We start from the raw sequence: 23,846 nt of genomic DNA, 5'->3' as shown, positions 1-23,846 counted from the left end.
GTATGCAACCGTGAAACACGCCTGAACACAGGTCAAGAGAGCGGGTCACGCTATGGAGGCAGCAGGCGGTGCAGCGAGGTGGCCTGCCCCAGCACACACACCTCTGCCCTGCCCAACTTCTCTTCCCAGGGAGAATCATTCTCAAGACCTTGGGTTTTATGAAAATTTTATCCTTCATCCTCCTTAAATTCCCTATCAAATTTAAACAGATGGATCAGATTTTTAATGAATATGTGACGAGGCTGCTCCAAATCACAAGAGAATCACAAACAGTGTAATGATGAACAAAACACTATCCTCAAAATACCTCAATTTTGTCCCTCATCCCACAGCCATCCCTAGAGTTTCCTTCTGCAAAGCGAAAGAAAGCTTTCTCCAGCAACTGCAAAACTAGAACAGAAATGTGTCCGTGGCCTCCTTTTAACCCAGCGGCTGCTGCGGTCCCCAGCCCCAGCCCCACGGCGGGCGATGGCTTCAGCACGTGGCTCTTTCACAAGGGGCTCCCGGGGTGAGGGGCAGGCTGCCGAGGGAGTGAGCCCCCCGCTCCCATGCACCCCCCTGCTCGCTCCTCTGGCTCGGGGTTAGCCCCAAACCCGCTCTCAAACTCTGCAGCCGCCCTTCAGCCTCAGCACAAGCAAAGGGCTGGTCTTGCTCACTGCTCCCACTACCCATGTCCCCTCCTTTCCCTATCTGCACACCCCACATGGGCAACCCCACTTAATCTCACAAAACATGTTGGCTGCTCCCCGGGCCCCTCCGGGAGCCCTCTTTCTCACTGAAGCAGCTGCTACTCATGGTTTCCGTCTTCCTCAAATGATATTTGGCCATTGTATCCACCTCTCCTTATCAGATGCCTACAGACCAGATTAGCACTAGTTCCAGTCTTAAAGATCCTCTGTGTGAAAGCCTGAAGCACAAATAAAAACTCTTAAAACAGATCATAAACAAAGGAGTCAAAACCCTCCAAGAAAACACACTTCTGTAGAGAGGAAGGAGACCACAGTGGTCCATGAGGCCAGAAATGAGTAAGGAAGAAAGGTAGGCTCAGCCTATCTTCCCTTGCCACTGCCCAGACCCAGACCAAGCTGGAGCTGGGCAGAGGGAGACTGACCCAGCTCCAGGAACCAGAGCTGTATGGAGACAGGAGCATCCTAAAGGATCCACCACCTGATCTTCCGCCCGGTCTGCTCCTAGATGAGACACTGCAAGCGCAAGCCGCTGGGTGACAGCCGAGCATCGTTTCTGATCATGGGTCTGGTCCCACACGAACACCATCTGCTTGCCCTGGCCCTGCTGGAACTGCTCCAGGGACAGGACTGAGCAGAGAGTATATCCCATGGCTCAGGACCACCTCCGCCATTGCTCCTGCTGCACTAAGGACACCCAAGTTCACGGACAGACGAAGTATCAGCGGAGCCAAGTCGGCCCTTGGTGGTGTCTAGAGACCCCCTCCCTCCATCCCCATCTTCCTCATCTGTCTGGGTGACTGCACAGGCTAAAACCAGACCAGGAAACTTGCTAGCAGTTAAATAGTGTCTTGCCTCCTGGCCCAGTTTTACTTACTGGCACAGACATAGGTCTGCTATGAGTTTTTGCAATTATTTTCCTGATCAATTAATGCGAGAAAGGATTCACACAGGTTAGAAAAAATTTTACGTAAGAGTGAGAAGTGTTCCTGTAATAGGTGTGACCTGAAGGTGTAAACGAGATTTGATCACTAAAAAAAAAAAAAAGAGGATGTAAAACTGATACTTTCCTTGGTTTTTAGAGCCATCAAGTAGAAGCACGGTTGCAATAGTTGTTTTTGAATAAAAAGCTTCAGTTTCTATCAAATGTTCCTCAGACTATTCTGAATACTGCTCAGCACAGGCTAGATTTGTGCTGACAACAGTGCTTTTTGGCATGCTCTTGCAGGTATTGCTCTTAGCACCTCCAGTTTTCACAATTTTTTTTTTTTTTCCTTGCCCGCACACCAAGATTACCGGTGTTTTTCTCAAAGTATCTCTGGGTTGTTCAAACATAAGCAGTTTCATTCCTGGGGGCAGGAGGGAGTAAATAACCTAACAAAATCTCATCATCATCCGTTAGAGACAAAAACCCAGTAGTTTCTCTTAGTCCTTCTCAAGGGACTGAGGATGGATCTCTTCTGCAAGATATCTCTCTTCTTGAGTCCAACATTTTGAATTTCCCATGGAAAAAAACAGTTCTGCTCCCTTCCCATGAGGGCTATTTGCTCAGTCTGAAAATTCTCACAGGGAGGATTTCTTCTCCGTACCGAAATGCTCCCTTTCTCACTCTCTTTTTTTTATTCCTGACATGTTACACCTATACGTAACTCCTCATACTGCTCTCGGTAATTGCTTTCTCATTACTCACACGCAGTCACAGGATACACAGCCCTGTCTGCCCAGACTGCTCCTCACCTACATTTCTCTCCGCCTGTCAGTAGCTCCTCGGTGTTCAGCTGCCCCAGAGCTGAACTCAGCCCAGTCACGAGCCCGTAAATGCCACGTAAAGGGACTGTGGAAATTAAACTTTAGACCCCTGCTCTGACACAATGGCATTTGAAGCACAGCGAGGTCACATCTGTCTCTCTACGGCATTGTAGCGTAGAAACATTTCAAGTTTAGCCAAATAACATCTTTAAATCGCACCCAAAAGAGACCGCATGTTTCCCAGGCGATGGCAGACAGCCCTGGCCAGTACAGGCCTGACTCACGAGTGACGCTGGAGGTGCCCGTTTTTGTTCGCTTCCAGCTCCAAACGATCACCCCCAGGCACTGATTCCCTCAGTGATCCCCACTCCGCCCTTTACGGAGCTATCAAGTGCAACAGAAAACACTGGCTCCCGAATGCATGACTCATAAGATGCTGAGACATTTCTGAAGCACTGGAAATGCTCCTGCAGCAAATGCCTGAGTGATGCAGATCCATCATCCTTTAGAAACAGGCGCCAGACCAGCTACTGAAATAGAAAAGAGACAAGGAGCAGAGGATGTAAATAGGAGATAAACTATTTTGGCAAGGAAATGAACAGTGGAAAAGGCAGAGATCAGCTGTCCCCCTTAGTGCTTTTTTCTCACAGTATCACGCTTGCAGGTTATCTAAAAGAAAACCCAAGGGGAAGAGTTGAACAGGTTGAAAGAGGAAGTTGCTTTTAAACCACAGCTCATGCACATGGAAACACCATGAAATCAGCAACATCAAGCATAAGCTGCTTTCCGAAGATGATGGGTTTGGATGCAAGAACAAAGAAATGCGTGTGCAGCCTGCAGTGAGAAACGGTCCGTTCGGCATCCCTCTTAATCCTCGCTGTGACTTTGCAGTGTAAATAAGAAGTAGGTTGCTACTTGCCAATGAAAAATTGACAAGAATCAGCCTCAGTATTTGTCCTCCTAACTAGCACCCCTGCACACCCAGACACAATGGAAAAGGAAATCTTTCTTTCAGGAGCTATGAGAAAAACATTCAGATTTTTTTTGCCTAGAAAGGGAATCTGTGGAAAGAATCTTTCTGTCATTATCCACAGGAACGTCCAAACCTGTCTGTAGGAGTGAGAAACGGAAGCGTGCTGAAGTTCCAGAATACATTCTGTCTTTGATTCAGCTCATCATTTCCAGTAGAGCCATTTTCAGCCTTTAAATGCATTCCAGGTTGCTTCCCCAAGTTATGAACCTCCTATACTGTGTGCAGGAGGTCTTGTTATCATTAGCCGGAGTGTTTATCCACTCCCCTCTCCCAACCCAAGAATTGAAAGTGCTTGAGGAAGAGGACCGAAGAGAGGGAAGAAAAATACTGCACACCTAATGAAACTAACCCATCATGCCTGTCCTGTGAGAGAGCTGGCACTGAGTCAGATAACAGAAATTAAATAAAAATGCACATAAAACATTGCTAGGAGATCGAGCGTGATGATAGCTGGAACAGCAGCATTACGCAGTGCTGTATTGCAATGTTTTCACCTTCTAAAGTCAGCCAATAAAAGCATTATTGGGGAATAAGAGGAGAATGTTAAATCAAAGGCCTGAAAGCTGAACAGGTTTAATAAAATGTGTATTCACATTAACCACCGACTTAAAGGTGAAACCCTGCTCTTGAATATGCCTGGCAGATCACTTTTTTACTTCTTTGCCAACGTGTGTCATTCCTGACCTGGAAAGATAGGAAACTATTCCTAGCTTGATAGCTCTATCAGAGCTTACCTTGCTGCAAGTGCTGAGGAGACACCTTCATCCCCTTCCTTCACCTTCATCACATAAACAGCTAGAAAGCCTAGACTGAGGCCTCCACCCGTTTGGGGGCGGAGGGGCCTCCACCCTTTCCTCCCCAGAATTACCAACTGGTAACTCTTTCCAGCCGTACAAAAACACGTGTGCTACTCAGACTTGACCCCCAGGGGAAAAGGTTTCATGAGCAAGACCCTCAGCCTGGCCCCTGACCTTGCCTTAGCTCCGCAGGCCGGTGATGCTCTAAGCCAGTTACCACCAGCGAGAGGCTGACGTGTCCCAGCGGTGCTGCACAGACGTACTGGAGCCAGGTTAGCCGAGCTGGCAGAGAGTCAGAGCAACCTGCTTGTAGCAGCGCTGCTCCGTTCCGGCTCGTTCATCCTGTTATAATAAGAGACAGGAAATTTCTCTTTTGAGCTGCAATCCAATTAGTCTCCAAATAAAGCTGCCCCAACAGACACTCAAGCCCAGCAAAGCACTTCATGGCTCCTATCTGATGCTCCTACGTCAGCAACCAGCACTTAATAATGAAGAACTACTTATGCCCTTTTCCTGATAAGCTTTCCTGAGCAGCAGACTTGCACTTCGCTTACTCCTGCTAACCACCAGGCCACCACGCTCCCCCCAGTTCAATACGTGAACCTGTCGGCTTCTGAACACGCTGAGGGAATTATAACCAAAGGCTTGCGAATCTCCCTGGCATACGAGAAAGACATAAGCAGCTGGTATCACCCCTGATTAAAATAGCATTGCAAAATGCATCCTGTCCTCCCCTTCAAGGATACAATCAAAAAGCTATCTCAGATACATCAGCTCTTATCAGTCACCACCCACCTTCACACCTCCTACTCCTTGGTCAGATCACCGCAAAAATAGCCACAATCTATCAGGCCGAGCTCACCTACCAGAAGCTAATATCCAAACCTGGAGCGATGGAGCCAAGCCAGGGCTCGGAGCTAAGACAGCGGATGGGGACGGGTGACCAGCACCAGTCAATGGGTAGAGAACAAGCATCTGCTCTTGCTCTCCTGGGCTACCAGCAGCACTGAGAGTTGTCTCTCCCCAACAGAGGAGGACAAAGGTAGAGTAACAAGTCCCTCCAGCCTAACGAGCAGCGTTGGGAGCACAGACCCAAACGGAAAAGTTTAGGACATGATCCATACGAGCCTCTATTTCCTACTGAAGAGCAGAGAGACCCTCCCACCCCAAGCAGCTGTGAGTCTGCAGACACTCCGCCACCTTTGCGGGATGCATAAAGATCATGAACGACCCTTACAGCTCAGAGGCCTCTAGGATACCTGCAGCAGCTTCTCTGCCCACGACACCCGGACCCCAAACAGCCTGCTAACGCGTGAGCCTGGCTGGGGTCAGGTGTTTAATGACTCCAAACAAGTCATTTGCAAATCTGCCATTCAGGGAGATGGCGTAACTGTGCCACTGCCAGAGTGCACTAAAGTCAGGGCCACACAGCAAGGCCACAAATGTTGACAAGGCTTTTGCACAGGGGATTTTATTCAAAATGCAGATTGCAAATAAATTTAGAAGCAGACACAGCAAGGCTTCCATGGAAACAGCACAAAAACTCAGCTGTGGTTTGGATGACTGTGAGTCTTGGCAGTCTTGGCTAATCCCTTAAGTGCCATCCAATTACTGCAAATGTGTTTGGCATCTACTATAGCAATTGCAAAGAATTAAATGGTCAGATAGCACTCATCGGAAATTACAAGTCACAGAATCCTGTAATGCATTTAAGAAAAAACATCTAAAAAGGAAAATAGCATTACCCACTGCAAGAGCTGACCTCCTTGAGAGCCATAAGGGACAACAAAAGGGATCCAAGTAATGAGGGAAACTTAATTCAGAGAAGAAACTAGAAAAAAAGGAGAGAAAGAGGGAGAGTAACAAGATTGGCTGAACGAGGAAACTCTCCTTGCAACTTCTTATTCTTAGCACAGCTTCTACAATTAACACTCCTTCCCTGAGGAAAGTAATCAAAAAACTACAAAGAGCTTTTCTGTGCCCAGGCTTACCAAGTATGGCCTGACTGTAGAGATCTCCAGGTGCTTCAGGACAGGCAGGGCTTCAGCGTGAAAGGGAGACGGTCTGGGAGGGAGGGCGGGCAGCACGACCACAACTGCTGGTATACTGCGGCCTTTCGCTGACAGTTGTCCGCACCACGCGTCACTCAGTACAAGATCTGTCTAGAGCAGTGGAAAAAAGCAGACAACACATTTCCCTCCCCTAAGAAAAGCCAACATGCCCCGAAACTTAAAAATAAATGAATACATGAATAAAAAAGGAGCATTTGAAACCGTGTCTTCCTTATAAAGCCACCACCTCAGTTGCTACTGTGCACAGCTGCTCCAAAGGAGCATAGCATAGAAACCTGCTATGCTGCCTGGGAAAGGGTACAGCAAAATGCTCAAACCACTTTCAGCCAACAAGTGCAATACAGAGTCCGACTTCTCTTGCAAGAATTTATTTTCAAAGAAGATGCAATTAAAAACACTATAAAAAAGGATTTACACAAAGGGGGTGACAATAAAGCCATTCAGACCAGACAAAGCACATTTCTTTCCAAACAGGACAGAGCTGTTATGACAAAAAACCTGACACAGGTGGTTCTTTGGTTCAGGCAATAATCTCCCTTCTGAGCTCGCACCTAGGAAGTCTCATTTCCTCAGTCCCTGGCACTTGTAAGCAGGTTTGGAGTGACTCACTCTCTGTATGCAGCTTCAAGGAACTCTACAACCAGCCAGGGGCAAGAGAAAAAGAAATTCAAGCCAGAAGAATGGCTGCAGCTGCTGACTGAGCTGGATGACAGCGCACGATTTCTGCACCTCTCGTACTGTTGAAAGTCACACAAGGGCCCTATATTCCTCGAACAATATCCTTCTGTGGTACCTCTTGCTTTTGTCCTAAGCAGGTAGGCCAGTGTGCTTAGCACCTTTAATTTCCAGCTGTTTGGCAGCCAAATTTAGAGCTAGGATGCACCCGGGGTTGTACAGCCTGCAGGATGCCCATCCCGTCATGAAGGTGATCTCTGTAATAGCCTTGAAGAGATGTATTAATAGCAGTACCTGGTTTCCAGACAGGAATTTTACAAGGAAACTTCAATGGAGACCACAGTTTCCTTGTTAACTTTAGTTTTCCATCAGGCAATATTGGTTAAGCCAAAGGAGACAGGAACTGTTTTGCCTTCTGAAGGTCTGAATGAATATCTATTTTTGATCTACTGGTGTGTGTAAACACACATTAGATTTGTGGGGTTTATGGTTAGCCAAACATGACAAAAACAAACCAACTACGCAATTACGGACAGAGAAAGCCAAAGAGAGGAACAGTACCAAGTATCTGTACTCGTCCTTCTTGAAAAAACAGCAAGCACCTGAGAGGTCCTGAGATCATTTAATTGCTCAGGAAAGAAAACACCTGGTACTGGCAAAAGCCAGCCACAGGGTTTGGCTAGGTACCTTCTTTCCCCAAAGCCTATAAATAGCAATTACTGATAATCTGCAGCTGATAAACTGAGGTTACTCATGATTCACCCCACTTTCTGTCCCACATCCAGCAGGGTGAATGGCAACGCTGCTGTGGTCGACGCTGCGGCTCACTGCTTGGCTCTGCCCTCGATTCAAACACAGCTGCTTTGGAAGAGGGGTGGTGAACCATGCTAACCTGGGGAAATACCTCCTGATACAGCAGGAGCCTGTCTGAACTGGCAATGAGGTCCATGATGTAAGTTTTTATTTGTGACCAAATCAGGATTTGAAAGCAACTGAAAATGAAAAATCAGAAATAAGATTGTGAGGTACAAAAAACTAATTGCCACATACACACGCTTCTGATTCCAAAACCAGAGACATCAAGGGACATATGTTACTGTATTAAAATTCACAGATTTGTATATATATACATATATAAGTATATATGCAAAATGCTTGTCTCTCCATTTTCATTAGCAATAGCAGGATGGGAAGCTTCCCCTAATTCATTTCTATTTCAATCTATTCTGAAGCTACTCAGTACTAAAATCAATTTAAAAACCACTCAGCATCACAGCAATTAAGACTGCAATCCAATACATAAACCTAACCGGCTCCAAGATGAATTTTCCTAGCATATCTACATTACAGCAAAATTTCTCACGGGGAGTCTAGTTTATCAATACCAGGCTGTCCCTCTATGATGAACAGTCAGTTCAAATTAAACAAGCAGGCATCTGGATTGCCCAAAACAGCTAGGCCCCTGTGGTCAAAACAGCAATTTGGGAGAGTCCCAAGATCCAGAGTGCCGTAGCTCTACCAGGGAATAGGAATTGTTTGGCGTCTTAGCCAGACTTTTGACTCTGTTATTTCCAAAAAGCCGGCGAAATAATACAGAGCTTTCTGCTTTGGCCAGTTTAGTCTTCAGGAAGTATCTTCTTGCTCCATCATAGTTTTATAGTTTCTTTTGAAAAAGCCACACTGGGGAAAAAATTAAAAGAGCTTATTAAATCTTTTTGTATGCATTAATTTTTGCTTTTTCTTAAAACAATTTTAAAAGCTTTTCCTTCTCAGAATTGCAATAAGTGAATGAGTGAATGCAGGATGCAATAAAGTATGACTTCTGACAGAGCTGTAAGCCTGAAAACCTACATTGTTCAAAATTTTTCAGAACATCTATAAACATTTCATAATGTTAAAATATTCTGCAAAGCACATTGAAACAGTGCAATGCCCATAAGAGCTCAAAATCTAAGACTGAGGTTTTACAATAAGCGGCAGATGTCCTTCAGTGTGCATTTGAAAAAAAAATTGCCTTCATACTTATAGAAATCTTAAAATATGTTAAAACATCTAAGAAAAAGATTTCTATTTTGTTGCGTGTGCATTAACGATACCCACTTTCCAGAGGAGCAGAATAATGAACGCCAGCAAGGCAAGTCCACCAACACAGCTTCCTATGATAACAGGCAAGGCATCAAACACTTCATCTTTCAGGAAGACAAGAGTAATCTGGAACAGAATCAAGGCCAGTTATTTTTTTCCTGGTTAGCTTTTAATTGAGAAAGCTATATAGTTTGAGCTAGCATTCAACCTTTAAACTATGCTAGATGCACCATCAAACTCACAATGCAGGTACTCTGCAATACAACATGAAATCATTTTTTGTATTGCCAGCCTAGTCAAGGGAGTTAAATTTACTGAGTCTTCTTTAGGAGTTTACCGTGATTACAATAGTCACCAGTGACAATCTTTCAGGCTATAGAGCATGTCTTCACTAGGGAAAGAGAAGGAATATTCACATTGAAATTCCTGAGAGGACAGGAGGTCTCTGTGGTAGCCACAGATGATACACAGCGTTCAATACAGAACACTTAAAGCTCTTCTGATGTACACTAGCAAATATCCTCCCTCTGCTTTTATCCTATAGTCGAAACCTGATTTCACTAAATTCAATGGCAGAACAGACGTTTGCTTCAAAAGGCCCAGGATTTAACTCTGGGAACTTGATCAGTTCTCTAGATTTGGCAACAATATCTGGATTTCTCACTTGTTCCTGCCCCAAGAGAAGCCCAAGCTGCCTACATGATGCTCTGATACCTCAGCGTTATGATTCTCTTCTTTCAGGCCCAGATAGAGTTCTCTGTTGAAGGTGATTTTTCCAGGGACCAGCAGAACAGTTCTGCTTTTTAAGAACTATGGAAAAAGAAATAAAAGGAAAACAAAATATCAGTTGCTTTTCAGTCTTTTCAGAAAAACGTGTTGCAACAGCAAATCCTTATTCAGACTGCAAGAACCATCCCGTACAGTGCTGCCACCAAGCTGTATCTTATGTATATAACCTTATGTGTAACTGTTGCTCATGAGAAATTGTCTGGAGCGATGAAAACTTGCAGAACTGGAAGAGTCATTTCACCAGGAGCAATTTTTGAAGGAAGGAAGACGACCGCAGCACCTCTTCTAAGTGCTGAGTGCCTCCTGGGAAACACTGCCATGAATAAAACATACCTCTTGCTCTGCAGGGTCAGAAAATAGCATCGCATGTGGAAGAGCAACATCTCTGCTGCGATGCGGAAGAAACCCTGACCCTGAACCTCTAGCAGGTAACAGGCTTTAGCGAAGGCAGAGGAGCGTCGTCTTTTGCGTATACCTGGTGCGAGTTTTTTAAAGACAATTCTGCTGCCACGGTGATGTTGTCTCCGTCGGTTTGGATAGAGCAGTGCACGCACTGATACCGGACGTCCCGAATGCCCTGAAATGCAAGGGAGCGGCTCAGTCGCCGGCTGTCACCGGTGCCCGTGGGTTCGTCCCCGCCGCCGGTGCCAGCAGCGCTCACCTCTGGTTCTGTGCCGCCGGCGTACCGCCCGGGACCCGGCACCAGCTCATCGCTGACCTCGCACTCCGTCGCCTCCTGAAATTGCACGTTTACAGCGAAATTACACGTGGCCGCGGGCCCAACCCGCGCGGGGGCGGGGCCTGGGCGCCGGGGGCGGGACCTGCGCGCCGGGGGCGGGGCCTGGCGAGCCCGGGGCGGGGCCTGTGCGCCGGGGGCGGGGCGCCCCCGCTCCCGTTCTCGCCCCGCCCGCTCTCGCGATACCCCGTTTGAACGGAGGCGGGCGGGCGCCGCGGCTCCCCGTCAGGCAGGGCCCGGCCCGGGGCCGCCGCCGCCGCGATGTCGCTCCAGCCGCGCCTGCTCCGCACCTACTCGCGGCGCGGCGGGCGCCTCCGCCTGCTGCCGCCGCACCCCCGATGGATTTCGCCGCCCCAGGACCGCAAGCGGTTCTTCAGCTCCACCTCGGCCGGCTCCAGCGCCACCTCGGCCGGCTCCAGCGCCCTCTCCGCCCCCTCGGACGACCCCGATTTCTCCCCGCCCGGCAAGCGCCGCCGACAGCCGCTGGGTAAGCGCCCCGCCCGGCGCCTGCGGACCCGCCGCGGCGGCGGCCCCGCCGAGAAGGAGAACCGTCCGCCGGGGCCGGCGGTCCCCGCCTCCCCCGCCTCGCCCTCCCCGTCCCCGCTGCCGCGGGGCGCCGCCCGCCGCCCCCTCCTGTGCAGCACCCCGCAGTGGTCGCCCCCGCGCCGCCGGCCGCGCCGCCGCCAGGCCCCGCCGGCCAAGCTCAGCTCCCTCGTCCTGTTCAGCACCACCGTGGAGAGCGGCTCGGGGCTGGACGGCAGCCTGGAGCTCTACTCCCCGCCGCGGAGGCAGCGGACCGCCTCGGCCGGCAGCGCCCTCAGCTCGCTGGAGTCATCTGCGGGAGAGCCGGAGCGGCTCCCGCCCTTGCCGGGGGCTGACGGTGCGAGGGAAGAGGGGGCCGGGCGGCCCTGTCCCGGGGGCACGGAGAGGAGCGGTGAGCCCACCTCGGCCTTGCAGAAGTCCGGCAGGGTTCTGAGGGCGTCGGTGCCGGGACGCTGCCTGGCACAAGCTCCCTTGACCCCACAGAAAGCCACAGCCGCTCCTCAGGCAGTGCTGCCTCCTGTTAATGGCGAGCCACGGCACCCCGCACCGTATGACGGTGCCACTTCCAATGAACCGTGTGATGGTCTAAGGAGAGGTTCAACAATAGGAAGCTTGCATGGTCAGCAAGGCAAAACCAAGAAGTACCAGCTTACGCCGGTGGTGGTCTTAGACCCTCAAGAAGTGCCAGCATGGCTGACGAGCATGAAATACAACAAAAAGGCAGATATTCAACCTGCTTGCCAGCAGCCAGTGTTTCCTTTGGGCCTTCAAGGAATCTTGGAGAATAAACATAGAAGTACCAAGGTTGTTTCTGGAGAGGGAAGTACCTGTAGAAAAGCTTGCATCAGTGGCTTCAGTGCCAGCCGGTGGGGGAGGCAAGCAAGGCGCAAAAATAAAAGACAGCAGCAGCCTAATAACTCCTTTTTCAGACTACAGAGGAGGCCAAAAGGAAAGAAGAAGGGTGTTTTGGAGATGTCTGCAGATATAAGAGACAATGACTATTCGCTCCTCAATAGCTCCCATTCCTGGGGTAGAGTGCGAGCATCTTTGTCCTTCCATAAGAAGAAGAAAGTTACCACAGAACAGAGTTCCTGCAACAGCATCCTTTGTACCCCTTCTGTGAAGTCCCAGCTTTCAAGGCTCCAAGCAACCCTATCTGCTGCTAAGGATCAGTACTGCACTTGGTCTTCTTCCTCCATGGCCCTGCTGGCTCCCAGGGATTCCTGTTCTGTCCTGGAGCTAATGCTTACAGACGCAGAGAAGGTGTTTGGGGAATGCCGCCAGGAGGGGCCTATCGCTTTTGAGGAATGTATTCCTTTAGATAAGATGAAAGAGTGCAAGAAAATTGGAGAAGGGGTGTTCGGAGAGGTCTTCCAGATTGACAGTGAGAGAGGACCTGTGGCCTTAAAAATAATTCCCATTGAGGGGACTGAAAGAGTAAATGGTGAAGCTCAAAAGAGCTTTGGAGAGATTCTGCCTGAGATAATAATATCAAAAGAACTCAGTCTTCTGTCTGAAGAGTCCACGAATAGGACTGTTGGCTTCATCAGCTTGTACTCTGTGCACTGTGTTCAAGGGGCCTATCCTAAGTATCTCCTGGAAGCCTGGGACAAATACCACAAAGTAACGGGATCAGAAAATGATCGGCCAGACCTTTTTGGGGACAAGCAGCTCTTCATGGTTCTGGAGTTTGAATTTGGAGGCAGTGACTTGGAGAATATGAGAAACAGGTTCAGTTCAGTGGCATCAGCAAAAAGCATTTTGCACCAGGTCACAGCTTCCCTGGCTGTGGCAGAACAAGAACTGCACTTCGAGCACAGAGACTTGCACTGGGGGAACGTGCTGGTAAAGAAAACGCATGTAAAGGAGCTTAATTATGTGTTGAATGGGGCAACACACACAATCCCCACAGCAGGGCTTCACGTCAACATCATAGATTATACCTTGTCTCGGCTGGAGAAGGACGGGTTAACTGTGTTTTGTGACCTTTCCACTGATGAAGGACTGTTTCAAGGCACAGGGGACTACCAGTTTGATATCTACAGGCAAATGAAAGCAGAGAACTCCAACAGCTGGACTGACTATAATCCACACAGCAACGTCCTCTGGCTGCACTACTTGTCAGATAAACTTCTGAAAGGCATGAGCTACAAGAAGAAGGAATCAACTGCTGCCATGAGGAAAATAAAGAAGGAGCTCAATAAGTTCCACAAAGAAGTACTGACCTTCGAGTCTGCTAATGAAGTTTTACAAAACAGCAGCCTCTTCCAGTGAGCAAGGGAGTGCAACATTTCCAAGAACTAAGTCACTGATGCTGCCTTTCTCCTTTGCTGCTTTTTATGTATGATCTCTTTAAATGTCGGCACAATGAAGAACTGTTATGATCGGTTACCAATGTGTATGATACGCTACCAAAAATGACTAAAAAAACCTGAAAATAAAAAGTCTTCTGCTTTAAGATGTTTCCATGTGTACTTTTTTTGAGGGGTGATGGCAGGGAGAGAACAGAGTTGATGTTTGAGAAGGGGAGGGGAAAGATTTCTTTGGCCTGCTTTGAATTCCACAGAAGTTTTCTTACCTTTTTAGTCTTAGATTACTAAAAGTTTTTTTCTTACTATATTGTCTTTCTTACAAATTCTTCTTTTTTTTTAAAGAAAAAAGAAAAGAAATACAAATCTGGACAGTGAGGACAAAGTATTCTTAGCCCAGTTGGGGACAGAGAGGGGAAAAACTCCACCTTTTGACTTAATTTTAAAAATGAACTTTTGTTCAGTTTGGCAAAATTTGTACCTGGAATGACGCCACAAAATGTCAACACCTATTTTCTGTAGTGTAGGTTTTAAAAACACTCTGATCTGCAATAATATGATTTTTTTTTTTTTCTGCTGTAAGGACCAGTGAAGAGGTATTGGATTAGGAAAAAAATTTAAAAAAGTACCTGTGTTCCTGATGCATTTTTCACCGTTATTATGTTGTGACCTTGTATACTGATAGGAACCCAAATCTGTAACTTGATGGTAGCGTTAAAGTGATTTTCTCCATTTATCTACAGAAGAAAATGCACAAGGTAATAAGTGTTCTTTAGTCCTGATTGCAGATGGGTCAGATGACCTAAATTTGAAGCTATACTTACATTAAATTTGAATTCTTTGTTTTCAAGAAGTCCTTCGCTAACATTCACGTACATTAACGAAACTGGTCTAAAGAGAACGATAAATCAAACTGAGTGAAAAGTGAATTAGATTATTATTAAAAATTAGTACATCCAGTGACCCAGATGCATTAAGTAATTAAGAGGTAGCATCATCAGATTTGTTATAACTGGAATGCTGTCTATGCAGTCTGGCTATATATGCAGTCTATCAACTAGATGCATCTTTGAACCTATCTTGAAGTCTACTTTTCATAAGCTAAGTGGTTAGAGACCCTAGGTACCCCCTGCCTATGGTACGGTTTTATTGTTCCGTCTTCCAGACTCTTTACTTTTGCTGAAGTGTACCACAGAAAGTGACTTGACAATCTGCAGGGCTTGAAATTATTAAGACGGAAATTGTATTGGAATCTTACCAGGCATCCTCTCAATCTTTTTTCCTCTAATTGACTAAAGTAATGCAATATAATTTAATATTCTTAAAACTTACGTGGTAAGGACTGCAGTGAATGCATATCTGACATCAAGGACGTGTTCTTCAGTCAGAATGGTGCTGTTTTCATTTATGCTTAAAAAAAAAAAAAAAAAGGATGGATGAAACAACATTACTATCTGCCTGCCTTGGTCCTTTATTTCTATGGTTTGAGAACTGCTGATATTGGCTGTACAAGAGGGATGGAACCAGAGTGGCAGTAATTAATGAAAGGAGAGGTGCCTTTGTCGCTTGGTGACATGGTACAGCACTGTTGGAGTAGCCTTTTATTGCTACAGATTTTGAAAGTTGCCAGTGCCTTGAAATGTTTCCCTGCAAACCAGTGCTAATTTCTAAATATGTAATATTGCTTTAATTAATCAAAATTTAAAGCTTCTGCCCCTCGCAAAACTGGACATTAAATTCATATAGAAACCTTTGCCTTAAACTGTGCTTGCAAGGAAATGTAGCTGGCAGAGTTGAGTTCTCTGAGATTTCCTTTTTAAAGATGCTCTCTGTTTAAAAAATGCTGTGTACTAGTCGGCCCCATAGATTTTAATGGGAGGAACGTGACAAGAAAGGAATCTGAACGGTAACTTCCCCCCATTAGAAAGCCCCTAATCAAGAAAAATGCCCTGTCCATATGTTCTCAACCCAATCATTTGGAGTGAAAGCTTTACTTGGAACAGAGCTGGATTATGTATTTTAATCATCTGTTCTCTCTGCTAAGGAAGGAGGATGCCAGAACCCAGTTTGCCATTTCAGAAAACACAAGCTTTTAAATACGTACTACACTTAAATTAGGACCTTAAAGGGTGCTCCATTTTTTACTGAAATAATGAAGTATGAGCAAAGATAAAATTATCATAATGGAAAGAAAGATTTTTCACATGGATCCAAATGCTTTAGAAGGCTGAAAAGAACAAGTATAGTTTTGTGTAACCAGTGACTGATAAATAGCATGGACACCAAGTAGGAATTCTGATATTTCCTTTCTAGTTCACAGTGTATTTTGTGGTGAAAATAGCAATACTTACTTGGTGATATTAATGGTGATGGCAGACTTATTTTGGAATACGGTTTCATCTAATTGCCAAATCACTGAAAAATTTGCCTATTTTGAGGGAAGAGAAAGACATAACAAAATATCGATTACCCTGTAAATACTCTTTAACTCACCAGAGTACTGCTAAAACATGATGGGTAATGTATTTTCTGCTCACCGTTCCTTTCTGGAGAAATTAGACATTAAGTGCAGGAACATGAAAATTTTCTCTTGCCTTGAGAAAACGCATACCAGCCATAAGCCGAATTAGAAAGAACAGCGGCTCTGGCCTAATTGTAGAGATAGAGGATGCAAGAGCAGGTACTTAAAAAATCATTTAGAGGTAGGGAAAAAGTGAAAATAATGATCTCTACTTACAGTTGTCGTCTTGAATACTGGATGCCCAATTCTGCAGTTACAGGATAAAACTACAGAAGTTAATGGTATTGCTTGGCCACAGCGAACAGCAGGAGAGGATGGCTGCCAACAGAACAGGATCACTCTTTAATGTTGAATAAAAACAGACTGGGAAATTCAAATCAGTCTGTCTCTGCTCCCATAAAACGAATTAGGTACAAATAGCTCAATAAAAGCTTGGGAGTCTTAAATCAGATAAATCCAGTATTCAGGCTCTAGTCCTAACAACTGAAATGCTCCTTCCCTTCCCTGGACCTCACTTCAAGATTTATTTAGGTAGTAAATTAATAGGAGTCTGCGCTGGGTTTTCTTTCAGCAGTCTGCTGCTAGCTGAAGGGTTGTTCTACACTCTTACCTCAACAGTCACCTTCTTAAAATGTAGGTTTTTAGGATAGTTCAAGACCATAGTTGTCATGTACGAGTCATCTCCACTGTTTGTTAGTGAAACGTTCATGGTCACTTCTTTGGTGTGGCCCACCACTAATTCCTTCCTAGAAGCAGACAGAAAAAATGAGATGGGTGACATGTAATTTCTAAGGGTCCTTATTTAATAAGATGCCTGAAGCATTCTGGTTCTAGTCATTACGCCCTCCAAATGCTTCACACACAGGATAATGCAATAGCCCAATTAATCGTTCAGTATTCTTCAGGGTGTGTAGGAAAATGCTTCCTTCTTAATATTGAAGGCAGTCATCTCCAAACTTTATGTAACATTTTATCATTTCTGTTTTACATCAAGATAGATTTTAAGCGTTGTTCCACTTGATTAGCTTTTCAGTGAATCTCCAGGGTAGCTTTTTACAATGAAGCGATGCCTGCCGTTTTGTCTAAGGCTATGTAAACTGAGCAACTCTTTGCTGTAGTGCTATGCTGTGCATCAGCCTAAAACAAAATCAGATGTTCACAATTAAATGCCAGAATTGTGATTTTAGGATGACTATAGTTGTTTAAACCTCGGTCTTTCCTCTGAGATTTCCTAGAGCAGACCCGCAATGCCCGGGGAGGCATACAGTTACAGCACCGTATGAATGTGATGTTATGGAAGGGATGAACTGAATGGAAAGTCATGTCAACAAAAGGACAGCAAATCTCGTCAGAGAATTTGAAGAAAACGTCTTGTGCACAAAGATGACATTTGATACGAATGCTAAATGCAAAATCTGGATAAGACAACTACTATGACTCACTGAATCTGACTTGTCAAAGTTAAATGAGCAGTGCAGATGGTCTTGTTGTTGCAGTCCTTCTTGTAAGGCAACTGAAAGCAAACACAGGTCAAGTCAGATTTTAACAGTCCTAATATTTCTAAGTTAGCAGATTCAGAATATCTTTACATATACACATACATTCTCTGAAAACCAAAATTCCCATGACCTCAGTTAAGGAGAAGTTAGAAATAAAAGACCCTCTAGTCAGTCCTAAATTGATGATGATTTGTAATTCAACTCCCAGGAGAAAGTCTATTAGCAATAACATGAAAAGTCTTCACTGGGGGCAAGGTCTTGTTAAAGAAATGCCAGTTGTTTACTCCTGGATTGCCACAGGGCAATAATATTAATTTCTTTTCCAGAGATGCTGTGTTTTTCTTGAATAAATATGTTCATATGCTGTGCCATCTTATAGGCATACTATTTTGTAGAGATAAGGTTACTTCCTTTAGCAATAATTTTATTCACCAATAAAAATCTACTGTCTGTGGATGATATTTCTGGAGAAGTTCAATGATAATTAATAATTAGATGGTGGGCGCATAAGTACTAAGCAATTCTGACCAACACCCAAGAATCTCATTAATTATTCTTAGGAAATAAATGTACCATCAACATCATAATCCCTAAGAGTACCGCAACTATAGTAATTAGTGTTCATTATTGCTCAGTGCTAAATGTTGTCCTAACTTCTCTGTCCTATGCTTTATGGACAGCTACTTAAATATTGAATTGTGGTAAAGATTCCTATTAAGTAGCAAAAAGCTGCCTCTTTACAGAGCTTTGTGGATTTTTTTCAGAAGCTGTGATTTGGATTTCAGACTAACTGTGAAAAAGAGCTACATTAGCTTGTAGGAATCCTACTACTAAACTGCAAGAGAGGAGACAGGATATCAAACTTTAGGTTTATTAGAAGTTTGCAGCCTCCCAAGTATCGATTTGAAACAAACAACTAAAATAAACTAAAAAATATATACATAATTTTAATGATTTTTAAAATCACTTCATTAGAAAATTGTATAGTTGTTACTAGCAAATACACCATTCAAATAACAAGTCTTAATATAAGTTCCAATGGAGAGCTCAATATGTGACAAATACTTCACAAAACACACAAACTATCTGCCGCCTTCACAGGTAGCATCTAATCCCATTTTATACAGAGGCACAGGAGAAATGTCATGGTCAAAAGAAAAGTAATTTTTCAGCAGATCTGAGGTTGGACCTTAGAGATGAGATTCTCTTAACAAGATACGAGTATATGTTTGGGGAAACCTGGGCCTAAGGTCTGCCCAGAATACAGTATTGATAACTAGAAAGGGAGCAGAGGGCAGAAGATGACACGCAAAGGCTAAGAAAACCACAATTTAATTTATTTATTTTTTAATAGTAAAAGCTTTGCATCCTGGAAAGAGAGTTCTTTGCTAGTGTTTTGTTTTATTACCTGAAAATGCATTTCTGATGACTTGTATCTATCCAGCACAGGAACAGCGAATTCCAGGTTGTCATTTTTCTTATAGAGCTCGTGTTTAACTCTCAGAAAAACACTGGAATAACAGTCAAATTCACATGGCTACAAGAAAGGAAGAACAAGAAGTTGAGAAAATATCTCGGCATTAAAATGCAAAAGTCTTCACACGTCACCTCTGTTCCAGCTTCTGTTATCTGGCATATTTAGGGGCCTTCTGGCTCAGACATTTTCTTTGGGCCACTGTGTTTAATAGCCACCAGTGGACCACAAGCTCCTCAAATGTTTTTTTGGATCATTTTATACATTTGGCTCCCATGACATCCCCTGGATAATGTGTTCGGTGATTCAGTTATGCATTGTGAAAAACAGTTTCCTTGTGTTTGCTTTAATCCTGTAAAGCTTCATGTCTCTCCTACAGTTCTAGGATTATAAATACTTTACACACACACACACAAGGATGAAACTTTGATTTATAGCAATGCAAATCAAAACGGCACATGACACATCTCCTGCCTCAGCTATAAAACATGCTCAGCAAGTCTAACACCGAGAAAACTCCACCCTGGTGTAGTATTTTTGCATTTCAAGAAAGAGTCATCATCACACAGATTCTGCTAAAAAAATCCTTTCCTCTTAACCCTTCTTTCTACAGGAAGTCTGACCACCATCACCTACCAGCGTGTGAAGCTGCAGCTCAGAGCACATGTGCTTGCTGACCAACAGCTTTCCACTTGTTGTGGTGTTCTGATCTTCAAACTGTACTCTCCTCTTTGCCATTTTCACATCTAAGTCCACCGTGTAGAGAACGTATAACTGTGAAAACACTGCAAGATTTTCAAAATCCTTTGTTAGACATACCAGAAATTGTCCTCGGTGCCAAGTTTCCGAGGACAGTGTAGGACTGTAGATTTCAATCTGATCACAATTCCCATTTATTACCTTGTTGAGACACGGGTAAAGCTGAGATTGTATCGAAACATAGTGTTGCTGTAACAATGCTGTTATTTTGGAAAATCAGAATTCTCTCAGGGTTGAATCTCATGCTGGTGAGAAAGTGGACAACTGGCCTCGAGCTAGTCAGTGAAGAACAGATAAGGAACAGAATCAAATATAAATTCTTGAACTGAAACATTACAGGAAAAATGTTTTAAGAAAGCTTGGCAGCAAGAATAAGAACGGCTCAGTATTTCCATGGTATTTCACCTGGACCAAGCTGGCCTATTTACAGAAATTCCAGTTTCTGCTGGGAACGTTCAGAACATACAAAATCCCAAGAGTCTTAAGGAACAGACAGCCAAAATACACCAATATGGCTAGAGTTTCAGAATTAAACACAGTGTTTATGTTTCCATTAGATAAACACATTATCTAGCTGTTCAAATTCTCTCTTTATCTACAATTTGTTTTCAAATACAAAATGCAAGAACAAAATCAAATCTGTCTGCCATGTCTTAGCCTTTGTGAACTCCATGGGTCACTCAGCTACCAGATGCCCGATTGAACATGAGGTACAATCTGTCAAGAATTTTTTTTTGTCTAAATGACCTACATTATCAGTGCTGAATTGCAGACATCAAGGTCTTCTTAGACCTAGATCTATGTTAATCAGTTCATGTTCACTATCTCATACTTGTTCAAAGCTTTAGACATAAAAAGGCAAAGCCTTTGCAACTTGAACTAAAGGTTTTACATTTTATACAATTTCTAGCACTGGGAAATATTTTATAATGTCCCTCTGATGCTGAATTAAAAATAGAATTATTACACAGTGCTTAGAACACACATTCTATATTTGTCTTTGAAGCATTTCCCCAGCATACTAAAAAGTAGCACTCATTACCTACCGGAGCACAACCACGTTCTCCAGTGATCCTACTGTAATATCTCGGAGGCCATCATTAGTGAAATCAAAGCCACCGTCAATGGATTGCCCAAAATACTGGAGTCCTGAAGAAATTTCAGAGGCTTTTACTCTCTAAAACAGGAGGGGGGACACATCAACAAATAAAAGTCAGGATCTCTCTCTTGCCCTTTGGAAAATATACTTCTTTTCACAAGGCTGCTGTAAAGATGATTTTGTAACACTCGTGAGATGCAAAATACCGACTCTTAACTTCCTGGAATGGATGGGCAGCCTTGCAAAAGGCTGTGCTGTTCTATAGGCAGCACCTGAATCCTGCTCCCTTGCCCAAGCAGACAGGTGAATAATTACAATTAAGGAGCAGCTCTGCTACAGAAATCTGTGGAGTCACATAAACCATCTGACATCTGCAAATTTCTCACCCATCGATGCAAATGAAATGTGGAAGTCCTTCCTCCCAGCCTCTTGCTACAAAAACACAAAGCTTTTCCCTCTCAAGGGGTAGTGGATGCAATTCCCAATAAGATACGTACTTGAGAAAAAGAGCTCTTGATCTTGTCTTTATCACCATTAAAGATGTAAATGCTGCCAAAAGAGGAACTATGTGAAAGCTGATCCTCAAGGGGGGCTCCAACTGCAATATCCTCATATCCATCCCCATTGATGTCTCCAACGGTGGCCACTGTAAACCCAAACCTTGCAAAAGGAGAGGTCACCTGCACATTAAGGTGTCCTTTCATGGTGAATAAACCAGTCTGAAAAACATCCAAGAAGGAAATCCCTTTATAGCAAATGTAGCATGAGTAGCTCTTACATGAAAAAAAAAAATTAGCTTACTGCACACTTAAAATGCTTAAAGGTGAACAATAAAGCCCTAAACAATGTAATAAGAAGTTCAAGATACCAGCTGACTCTCAGAACAAAAGCTTGATCCTTCTGCATCGAGAGCATGCAAATTCTCCCCCAGAAGCAGTGCCTCTGGACAGCCCTATGCAAGCGGACACACTGAAGCACTGTCTTTTCTTAAATCAACAGCGGATTGAGTTGACCCCCAGCTTGTTTCACAACAGAAACCATCCCGCCTTCTCCACCCTGTTACAGAAATAAGCCACAAGAGGGTGCACGTTATTTGAATTCTAACAGCTGCCTGGACTGCTGTTTTCTGCTTCCAACCATCATGTACGTGCCCTGAGCAAATTTTAGCAGTGCACCAAAGAGGGTTTTCTCCTGGTCTGCTGTTAAAGTTCACCTCTCATTCAAAATGATGCAATTAACTTATATCCCGTATATTGAACTTATATCCTGTATATTGTGTAGCTAGGCCCACAAAACATTTTGTTTTCCACAAGTCCCAGGAAGCAAAGTTTTAGCAGGTACCCATGACCATGTTTATTGCAAGCATTGCAAAGAACACTGCTTGGCAGAGCAAGGTCTGCACCAACAAATTGCCTATGTACAGGCAAAAGACATGATTTTATCACACTGTGATAAGAGTATACCTTAGGTGCAGAATGGTTTTATTTCTTTAGTTATTTCTCTTTTATATTCTAACAACTAAGACAGAAGCGCTGGCTTCATCCTGCAGTCCTCTACCATACAGGGAGAGCACATTCAGTGAGAGCACAAAGGAGGAATGTTTTATTTGTCACTACTTAGGCATGGTTGGAAAATCCCCAACATGGAGTGTTTACGCTACCAGTGTTTTTACCTCTGTCTCCAGGCGATAGACGTAAACCCTTCCTTCTTCCCCTCGAATGTGATAAAATGGAGCTCCAACAAGGAGAAGATCTGTCACCCCATCGTGGTTCACATCAACTGGGCAGAGCTCAGAGCCAAAATAAGATCCAACCTGTGCTCCAGAAAAAGACAAGCAGCTCTTTCACTGGAATTCTCTATATATAGTTGTGTAGAATTAGTGTCCTTTGCAGCAATTTTTAGAACAAAACATCACATATCTACTTATATGTGGATCATTTCCCTATTATTTATTTTATTACAGCCATCCTTAGGGACAGATTCTGTAACCAGTTTAGCAGTAACAAAATCATTATTCAACAGTTTGACAGAGGAAAAAAAATACCACAGTTGATGACTTCTTTCCCCAGGAGCCATGAGAACAGAACATAAATATAGTACACCCTATTTAGCTAAATTCCTTCCTGGTCTTTTTCCAAATTTCATGATTTCTTCTGGTGTTCCCAAAGCATTATGGAGTGAACAAAGACTATGTAATCCACATCTGGCTAAATCGGATGCTTGCGTAAGGGTCTAAATGTGTCTGGAGGAGAAAATGCAGCTGCTGTTGGAGCAAACGAGATGCGTGCAGCCCACCTGAGCCCCACTGACCTGCCTGCCGTGGGCGAGTGAAGCACAGTACCTGTTCTCCTTGCAGGGTTTGCTTTAAGCGGTTGTCCTGAAACACCAACACCTTCCCTCTCATGCTGTGCCGTGGAGCTCCAGCCACGTACAAGGGTCCATATTCTGTGTGTACCACTGCCACACTGTATCCTGGTGCACTCACACAAGGAGCAAAAACAGCACACATTATCAGTACCATACTCTATGCCTGGAGGAAAAAGCCCACAGAGTTTGGAGAGAGACATGGACCTACATATTCAATGAGATCCAAGAGTTCACACCATGTCTAGTTGTGGCCCATGGTTTTGATTACAGACCATCTCACTAAAATATTGATTAGGAAATAGCAGGTAACTTTTCTGAGAGAAAAGCCAGCAAAGCTGAGGTTTTCCTCTCTTAGTAGCTTGTTGGGTAATTGAATAAATTATTGCTCTGAAAAACACACTTAAACTGTTGATGACTTTTCTTAGCATTTGTCACAGTTCTTGAGTGATTATCCAACATACACACTTGGTTTTTTTAATTATTAAGTCTGCAAGCTGGAAGGTTTATCACCCTTCACAGAAGTGAACCCAACACTATACTCTGTATAGAAAGCAAAAAGAGATCTGTTATGGGGCTCCTATAACAGGGAGGTAATGGGAGAAGGATTATCCTGACACAAACAGTCCCCAGCACCTCCTATTACCCGGTAAGAC

General features: G+C 44.2%; 2 protein-coding genes across 15 annotated transcripts in view; one reads left to right on the top strand and one right to left on the bottom strand.

Moving 5' to 3' along the window:
• ITGAE (integrin subunit alpha E) overlaps positions 1 to 23,846 on the bottom strand; it is a gene marked incomplete at its 5' end in the record, with an annotated part of 59,015 nt that overhangs the window by 15,340 nt on the left and 19,829 nt on the right. For 11 of the 14 annotated variants that reach the window (XR_014229983.1, XR_014229984.1, XR_014229985.1 and 8 more), the window contains 20 exons: positions 6,257 to 6,423; positions 7,917 to 8,004; positions 9,113 to 9,223; positions 9,812 to 9,907; positions 10,362 to 10,463; positions 10,548 to 10,622; positions 14,104 to 14,211; positions 14,299 to 14,365; positions 14,807 to 14,884; positions 15,826 to 15,902; positions 16,212 to 16,313; positions 16,606 to 16,741; positions 17,438 to 17,508; positions 18,903 to 19,031; positions 19,605 to 19,753; positions 19,869 to 20,002; positions 20,774 to 20,904; positions 21,324 to 21,545; positions 22,499 to 22,639; positions 23,168 to 23,298. Coding sequence is in view for 9 of the 14 variants with exons in the window: in XM_082328435.1 (XP_082184561.1) it covers positions 6,257 to 6,423; positions 7,917 to 8,004; positions 9,113 to 9,223; positions 9,812 to 9,907; positions 10,362 to 10,463; positions 10,548 to 10,622; positions 14,104 to 14,211; positions 14,299 to 14,365; positions 14,807 to 14,884; positions 15,826 to 15,902; positions 16,212 to 16,313; positions 16,606 to 16,741; positions 17,438 to 17,508; positions 18,903 to 19,031; positions 19,605 to 19,753; positions 19,869 to 20,002; positions 20,774 to 20,904; positions 21,324 to 21,545; positions 22,499 to 22,639; positions 23,168 to 23,298 (2,315 nt within the window). Of the gene's footprint in view, positions 1 to 4,439; positions 4,608 to 6,010; positions 6,097 to 6,256; positions 6,424 to 7,916; positions 8,005 to 9,112; positions 9,224 to 9,811; positions 9,908 to 10,361; positions 10,464 to 10,547; positions 10,623 to 14,103; positions 14,212 to 14,298; positions 14,366 to 14,806; positions 14,885 to 15,825; positions 15,903 to 16,211; positions 16,314 to 16,605; positions 16,742 to 17,437; positions 17,509 to 18,902; positions 19,032 to 19,604; positions 19,754 to 19,868; positions 20,003 to 20,773; positions 20,905 to 21,323; positions 21,546 to 22,498; positions 22,640 to 23,167; positions 23,299 to 23,846 lie in introns of those variants that run through there. The other 3 variants (XR_014229987.1, XR_014229986.1, XM_082328433.1) reach the window with 3 other exon arrangements.
• HASPIN (histone H3 associated protein kinase) lies at positions 10,884 to 13,594 on the top strand (the record flags this gene model as incomplete). Its single annotated transcript, XM_082328441.1, has 1 exon — positions 10,884 to 13,594. The coding sequence occupies one exon, from the start codon at positions 10,884 to 10,886 to the stop codon at positions 13,437 to 13,439; it is 2,556 nt and encodes an 851-aa protein (XP_082184567.1). The 3' UTR covers positions 13,440 to 13,594.

The sequence above is a fragment of the Platalea leucorodia genome (assembly GCF_965183815.1).
Source record: "Platalea leucorodia genome assembly, chromosome: 16".
NCBI classification, from domain to species: Eukaryota; Metazoa; Chordata; class Aves; order Pelecaniformes; family Threskiornithidae; genus Platalea; species Platalea leucorodia.
The sequence above is the reverse complement of the archived record's forward strand: the minus strand, read 5'-3'. Positions and strand labels throughout refer to the sequence as shown.